At 39.5% G+C, this 8501-nt stretch overlaps 1 protein-coding gene across 1 annotated transcript; it reads right to left on the bottom strand.

The window, feature by feature from the left end:
• Nucleotides 1–4608: 4608 nt before the first annotated feature.
• LOC121745810 (endoglucanase 13-like) lies at nucleotides 4609–6525 on the bottom strand. Its single transcript, XM_042139759.1, has 5 exons — nucleotides 6328–6525; nucleotides 5835–6248; nucleotides 5660–5746; nucleotides 5296–5445; nucleotides 4609–5229 (listed from the first exon to the last, which is right to left on the bottom strand). The coding sequence occupies exons 1-5, from the start codon at nucleotides 6523–6525 to the stop codon at nucleotides 4627–4629; spliced, it is 1452 nt and encodes a 483-aa protein (XP_041995693.1). The 3' UTR covers nucleotides 4609–4626.
• Between the last annotated feature and the right edge of the window lie 1976 nt (nucleotides 6526–8501).

Genomic DNA, 8501 nt, shown 5'->3' with positions numbered 1-8501 from the left:
AAGTACTCGTCGCGCCCCTCCGGCATCTGAACAATGCGGAGAAATTGGTCTAGCCGCATCCTAAAGTGCTAGATACAAACAGTCGGTCCCCATCGTGGTTCATCAGCAAAGTAGTCTTCAAGCATACGTTGATGAGCTACGTCATGCTTTCGACAGACGGATGTCTGGTGGCAGATTGGCCTCAGGACATGCTCTTCGGCCTGCTCTTGCTCTTGTATTGCACGGATACTAGCGACAATCTGGTCCTCTAAATTGAACATTATCCGCTCCATAGCCAGATTTGGATCCTCGCCGGGAAACATTTTGGAAAAGTGACTGAGTGAGAAATGATTTGAGATTTGAGAGAGATTGTGTGAGAAATGAGTGAAAATGAGGAGTATTTTAGATTGACAAATTTAAAAGAAAAGAGAGGAAAAACATTTCGCTCGTCCTCGTCCGTGTGCTTGCGATGGGCGGAAGACGCGTCGGACGAGCGACGGGCAACACGGTCTCCGCGAACGAAATTTCCATCGTGTTGCTCGTCCGGACAATCGTCCGTCAACTTGCAATGGTTGGACGAGGACGATGAAGAGGCCTCGTCCGGACGATCTTCACACCATTGCGGATGCTCTAAGAGTATGCATTTTCTAATTTGGAAACTCTTTTCTCTCCAATGAAGTGAAACTCATTCTTCAGTAACAATACTTTAATTACTTTTTCTTTTTATCCCTATCTTACTTTACTAATTTTACATTAAAACTCGTGCCCAATCAAAAGTGTATACTTTTGAACAATATCGACTTTAAAATAGAGTTGCTCACCACCATATATTCAGACTCTGAGTGTAGATTTGAGACATTATGGGATACATGGTTGGTAAGAAACATATTAATTATCATACCTATATTCTGATGGAGGGACAAACAATGAAGGAGAATAAAAGATGTTGTTCGGAGCTAGGTTAAGTTAGCTGCTGGATTGGACTGAAAGTTGGAGGAAGTTGGAGGAAGTTGTGGATACAGCCTTGGTGAATGGTGAATGGTGAATGGTGAATGGTGAATGGTGAATGGTGAATGGTGTGAATGGTGTGATCTATACAAATTTTATGCAAATTTAGGCCATCCACAACGCTGTCACTATACCGTCCCTGAAATTACTATTCACGGGCCCCACTGTACTTTTTTACTCCATCCCTTAACTAAGGGACATAACCTGCAACCCTCCTTCTCTTAAACCGTCCCTTAAATTACTATTCATTCAATTTCATTTTATTTTTATTTCCAACCAAATTCAATTAAAAAAACACACTTCATTAAAAATAAAATAAAATTACAACATAAAAAAATACAACTTAAAATTCAAATAATAAAAAAAGACATAATTAAAATCCTAAAAAAATAAAAATGACATAATTTAAAATACAATTTTATAGAAAATAAAAAAACTACTCCGCCGGCGAATCATCCGAGGAGGAGGCGGTTGAGGTGCACCGAAGCCTTGAGGAGGCGGAATGCCAAGTTGTGCCGCCATAAACGTAACTCCGTTAAGCCAGACTTGGTATTGGGTGGGCGTAAAGCGGGAAGTGTCCGCCATTGTGGTGGTCATGTACATGGACATAAGGGAGTTCGAGGGTCCCCCTGAGCCCGAGCCCGAGCCCACCTGGCTTGATTCGGCTCGACCCCACCTCCCTCTAGCCGCCTTCGCCGCATTTCTCCCTTGCGGCCGACGGCGCCCACGGGAGGACCCCCCGGCATCGTCTGCCGGGGTCTCCTCCTCCTGCGAGGCAATCTCTTGTGGCCTGCTGCCCGAACCACCCTCACCAGACGAGTATTGGCCACTCATCCTGTGCTTCGTGCGCTTCGAGGTCGAGCCCGAGCTGGACCGCACACCGTCGGCCCACCTTTCCTCGTCCCTGATGACCTCCCAAACATCGGCATATTTGAATTGTTTGCCGGTGTCTTCTTATTAGACCCGCAAAGCCGACCTCAGAATGTCGGCTCCCGTGGCTCATCTTTGGTACTGAGCCGCTTCATGCTTGTAGATGGTGCAGAATCGTTTGACCTCTCTGTCGACTCGGTCAAAGTGCGCGCAAAGCATCTTATATGTGCGGCGGCGGGTCTTTTTCGGCTTAATCTCGTGGTTGGCCTCAGTGACCATTTCCCAGAAGCACTTCCGGGGTTGTTGATTCCCGACGATGGAATCGTACGAGACGCTGATCCTGGCGTTGTACACCGCCAGTTTTCTTTGGGGCCGTACGGATGCCGGCCTAGATCCTCTTCCTCCTCCTCGTCTGCCTTCGCCTCCATCCTGGAACTTCTCCCGCCTCGGCCTCCTCCCCCACCTCGGCCTTCTTCCGGAGTGGGTTGAGCCGGATAATCCTCCCGAATCTGGGAGAGTCCCTGCGAATACCGCGGGGCGGAGGGACGAGTGTATGCATCCACATCAAAATTGGGTGGTTGGTACCCCCTCGGCGTCGACGAACCCTGAGTGCCCGACATCGACGAACCGGAACCACCCAATGTGTTGTACATGTTCCCCCAATCGCTGAACGCGTTGAGATCCTACGAGCCGGAGCCACCACCGCCGGAGTTTCCGTCACCGGACATTTTGTGATGAGATGTTAGATGAAAATTGGAGAGGAAATGAAGATGATTTGGAAAGAATAGATGTGTAGTTGTGTGTGAAATGAGGATGAATTAGGAGTATTTATAGAGTAAAAAATAAAAAATAATAAAAAAAAGGTAAAACGGCTCTATTAACGGTAATATTACCTTGTAACATTATTTATTTATTTATTTATTTATTTATTTTATTTAATCCGATTTTTTTTTAAAAAATGAATTATTGCGTCAGCGTGACGACGCCCACTCGCGGGACGGCGAGTGGGCGTCACGCATGGCCTGGGAGCGCGCCACGTCGCCTCGGCGCGTGGCGAGCCGTCTCGCGTTCCGTCGCTGCGGAACGGGACGTGTGACGAGCTGGGGACGAGATGGGGCGCCGCAACGCGTCACGCCGCCTTCTCGTCCTAGCGTGACGGAACACGGGCCACCTGCGTGACGCGTTGCGGGTGGCCTTAGGGGTTGGCTTGCTTGATTTTGACTACATATAGATTGAATTAAGTTTTATTCCTCTATTTAGGCATAAAACGCAAAGTGCCCAAGTTAGGGTCGAAATTGTGACAGAGCAACGAAATCTAATTAAGTTTGTTAAAATTTTAATATACTCCCTCCGTATTTTCAAATAGAAACTTTGGAAATGAGACAGATTTTAATTTAAAACTGATAAAATAAGAGAGGTGAAGAGAAAAAATAGGTAAAGTAAAAGAGAGATTGAAAAAAGTAGTGAAAATGGTGTTAGTGGATTGTGGAGTCCATTTCTTAAAATGAAAAGTTTCTATTTATAGGAAACGGACCAAAACGGAAAAAAATTCTATTTTTAGGAAACAAAGGGAGTAATATAATACTCCTTCCGTCACACAATAAGAGTCATATTTTGCCATTTCGGTCCATCCCACAATATGAGTCTTATTTTACTTTTACCATAAATAATAAATAGGTCCCACATTCCAATAACTCACTTCGCTCACATTTTTTATGAAACCAATATAAAAAAGTGAGCTCCATATTCTACTAACTTTTCTAACTCACCATTCTTTACATTTCTTAGAAACCGTGCCCACTTCATATGTGTCTCCTATTGTGGAAATGAATGAGTACTATAATATACTCCCTCAGTCCTAAGGAAGATGACCCTTCCTTGAGCGGCACGAGATTTTACGCAGTTTTTTTTGTGTGTTAAGTGGAGAGAGTAAAGTAAGAGATTGAGAATAAAGTAGAGATAAAAAATGTTTCAAATTTTTGGTAAAAAGCCATCTTGGTTGGGACAAACCAAAAACGAAAGTGAGTCATCTTCGGTGGGACGGAGGGAGTACTATTTCTGTCCATCATTTAAAGATCCATTTTGACTCGACACGGGGTGTTAAAATATTGCTTGACTTTGTGAAGAAAAGTAAGTGGAATGTGAGATCCGTTTTTTATTAGTTTTATAATTGTGAGTGTAAAAAGTTAGTGAGATGTGTACTAAAAGTGGAAAAAAGTAAATGGTTCTTTAAATCATAGAAAACTATAAATGACAAATGATCTTTCCATGGTGGACAGAAGAAGTATTATATATTACTCCATCTGTTCCTCAAAAATTGACAAAATTGTATATGGCATAGGTTATAATGTGGAAATGGTAAAGTAAAAGATAGATAGAAAAAGTAAGAGGGAAGGGGAAAAATGTAGTGGAAGTTGTGTTATTAAATTATGGGGTGGGGTCCACATTATTTAGTGGTGTGTGGTTGTTCAAAACTTTCCTAATTTAGATTTTGTCTAATATTGCGGAACGATCAAAAAAACATTGTCTGGTTTTTGGGACGGATGGAGTATATTAAAATCTAAAATAAGAAGAAATGAAAATGGAATATAATGGAATGGTCATTTTTTTGGATAAAAATGAAGGAACGACTATTTTCATAGAGAATAAAATGTTAAATTCAAAGAACAAAAAATACCAAACAAAGGAATGGAACAGAATGGAAGTAAGAAATATCACTCCATTCCATTCCATTATACGAAGAAGGGCCTAAGAGTAGATGGATAGAATCTAAGACGCTAGCCTTGCCAAGACACCAACAATAGGGGCATTGGTGGAGGTGGAAGGCTCCGCTTGTGGATAATTGTCTCTTGAATCAGAGTACTTGTCACTCTGGTCGGGCCCACCGACGATGGCCCCCTCAATCACGTTAGGGTTATCTGCATCCTTGACGAACCACTCACTGAAACCTTCTTTACACCCGATGGCCCGTGGGTCTTGCTTGATCGACACTATAGATGCTCCTCTGTGGTGGACCCGCCTTGGGTAGTTTGAACCGTACCCTACCATATAGCTCATATTATTTGGGTTGGATCCCAATATGTAGTCCACCTGATATCTAGCCAAGCCCAAGAGATCGTTAGACGCGACATTGCCCCCAGGGCATTGGATGGTGGTGTTGGTTTTGGCGAGGACTTGGGCGTAGGTTGTCATTAGGAACGTTGCGCTGGTGACGTACTGTAGATTGTTCCATGGGATGAACCACATAAGCCCCGCGTTGCTCCTCTGCACGTTGATATTCCCTTTCAGCATGCACTTGCACACGAATTCTTCTGCTCCCTTCTTGTACTTTTCTAAATCTTCATTTTTTCCCAATTTTCCTCCTAGTATCTCCTGAAAACATAATTTAAATATATAAATTGTACGTCACATTTAAGTAGGTGGCTGGATTTGTAGTACCTTTGCAATAAGAACTTGAGCTCCAGCATACTTGTCGTCCCAGGAAAACATGCTTCTGGTGCCACCTGAATTTGCTGATTTGATGAATTTAAGGTATTTGTTGTCTTTGGTCGCTTGTCTCAGCCACGTAGCAGCCCACAAAAGTTCGTCCTGTCGTCACACGCCATTTCTCAGTAAATTAACTGCTTATTTAATTCGACTTTCTAGCAACTTTCTTGCATATATATGATTTAATGTCAATATAAAATGTCAACACATTGCCAACCAATTAACACACATTTTTTGTTGACATAAAATCTTGAAATCTAATTGATTAGATCAATGTTTGGAGTTTGCATTTGATTGCATCTCTATATTCATATACCTCGTAGCCACTGCTTGTATAAAACTTCAAAGCTATAGGAATGCTATTTTGATATGCGCCAGTGTGGTTCTTCGCAAACTCAAATAACTGTTCATCATACGAGTTAGCGGGTATTGCTAACGGCATCAGTAAACAAAAAATTGGAAAAAAAGAGAAAATTAGAAATTAATCATACCTGTTTTGCATGTTTGATGAGCTTAGACGAATAACTGGAATTGGAATGGCGGAAAACAATAGCTGCGGCCGCCAAAGCAGCCGCAGTCTCACCAGCGAGGTCGGATCCGGGGTGCTGGTCATCAATCTTGTAAACAGTTCTGGGCGTGGTCATGTCCTCGGGCCTCATCCAACAGGAGTGGTCGGAGCCACCATCTCCGACCTCTCCATATAGGACATCGCGCTTTGGATGGGTCTCCATCAAATAATCAGTGCCCCATTTAATGGCCTGCATAGCATGTGACAGCTCATGTCGGGCCCGTAAATGCGGCCTAAATTCAACTACGCTCCATGCCAGCATTGTAACCGTGTATGCCATCGGCAACCCGAATTTTACGTTGTCTCCAGCGTCGTAGTATCCTCCCACAAGATTCAACTGCATCAAATACATATGTACTTAAGGCCATGTTTGATAGGGTAGATAATTCGAATTTTGTTAACAAAAATGACATTACCCTATCAGCCTTGCCGTCGTTAAGGGCGGAATCTCCTCTCCACTTGACTCTCTGGTTAGAAGGCAACTTCCCTGACCTTTGTGCTTCAAAGAAGAGCAGTGATTTAGTTAGGGCAGCTCCATAATCGTATGAAACCGAGTTTTGAATTTGAGCTACAAATGAAAGCACAAAGGCTAAAAATAAGCACAACTTAGACATAGTTGCAAATATAGATTTGCAAGTGTGGAATATCGGAGGGAATGTTACCCCTTATTATACTAGTAGCTAGCATTAGCAAGAATGAAAAAGAAATTAAAAATTGAGATTGAATGTAATTTACCAGGGATTAAGATGGTGTATTTCCCTTTAATGTTCTGATCTGGTACATACTATTTTAATTGGGTAAAGCATTACAGATCATTAAGTACTTATGAAGTGATTCACATTCTTTAATTTTTTGACCCAATATTTAGGACTGACCAATTTTTAGACAAGAACATTTAATAGTATTTGTATATAAAAAGAATGTATTCAATTGCAAATATATCTAACCAGATTAATGATTCTTTATGCGGTAAAATATTGGTTAGTATCAATTCGCTGAACTAAAAATGTTGCAATTAGCAATTAAAATGAAAAAAAAAAGAATATAAAGGGGTGTTGTCGAGTGTGATACGACTTGTTGTCCATGACCAAATGGATAGGGATGCAATTACTATCTTTGAGAATGGATCAACTTTAATTTATATCTTTGAATCGGATGTTCTATCCATTGATGTACTTACAAATCAATATAAAAATAATTATAGGTTCACCGGTGGATACCGTTGGTCAAAAAAATAAAAATTATTAGATTACATCTTAAATCGTAACCTATTAATGTTTTAACACGCATGTCATGAACCATTAATATATTGTTGATATTTAATTTGACCATTAGAAGGCTATATAGTACTGCTCTCCAATACTATTTAAAATTACCCAAGCAACCATGAAAATGGAACTCCATAGATAAACTCAATTCAAAAAGAGAAACTCACAATAAGGCTACAATACAATTTTAAACAAATCCTAAAGTCCTTTATACTTGGATGGAAATGATAAGACAAAAAAAATGCACTCAATAGCATATTTGTCATAGCAATTGTTGGAATTTTTCTTTACAATATTTGTGTATTACTCGAATGCTACAAATGACTCAAAGCTTTCTAAAACGACTACAGTGAAAAACTCATCTAATATAGAAACAAGACACATTCAACATTTCATCTAATATGAAGTTGTAAATGTACATCAGATTAATTATATTTACGACTCAAAGTGAGAAGGATTGATTGGAGGGATGTTAACCAGTTTTATACATGTAGCAAGATTCAAAATTAATAATTGATATTAAATATTATTCCCAAATTCCAAGCAGGAGCCTCTCCCATTAATGTTATGGTATCTACCATTGAGTTAATTACGAGGTGATCCTCATTAATCATATTTTTCACACAATAGTTAGGCGACTTGAGCTGACTATTTTTAAAGAAGAAACATTAAATAAAAACATATATTGCTAAACTAAGAAAAAAAATACTAGTACATCTAATTAATAGAAAAGGGTATTCAATTGTAAAAATAGCAAAGCATGATTTATTGGTTTTTACGTTATTGATTAAAGTCAACTCACAGAATTAAACGATGTAGCAAATTAGCTGTTTCTACGTTGACAACGTAAATGTAATTGTAGTCATATTTAATAATAATAATAACAATAATAATAATAATAATAATAATAATAATAATAATAATAATAATAATAATAATAATAATAATATGCACTTTGTAAAAGAAGGTTGAAATTTATAGTGAAACTTCCTCCGTCCAGTAATAAGTGTCTCATTTTTTATCTACTTGAGTTTTTAAAAATTATTTGACTTTATTAAAGAAGGTGAGTAAAAAAAATAATGTATGCGAGTCATACTTTTATATAATGTATTAGTTTTATAAAACAATATTAGTAAAATAAGTTAGTGGAATGTGATCTCTATTTGCTAAAAATAGTAAAACTGAAATGAAATATTTGAGAGAATAGTATTTTAGTATTGTAGCCATGCATTGTGTGAGGAGAATGAATAATAGAATGAAATACGACACTAAAGAAATGACAAATGCATGATACATTGATACCAGCAGATCCTAGGATTCGC

The sequence above is a fragment of the Salvia splendens genome, chromosome 8 (genome assembly GCF_004379255.2).
Source record: "Salvia splendens isolate huo1 chromosome 8, SspV2, whole genome shotgun sequence".
Lineage (NCBI taxonomy): Eukaryota > Viridiplantae > Streptophyta > Magnoliopsida > Lamiales > Lamiaceae > Salvia > Salvia splendens.
The sequence above is the reverse complement of the archived record's forward strand: the minus strand, read 5'-3'. Positions and strand labels throughout refer to the sequence as shown.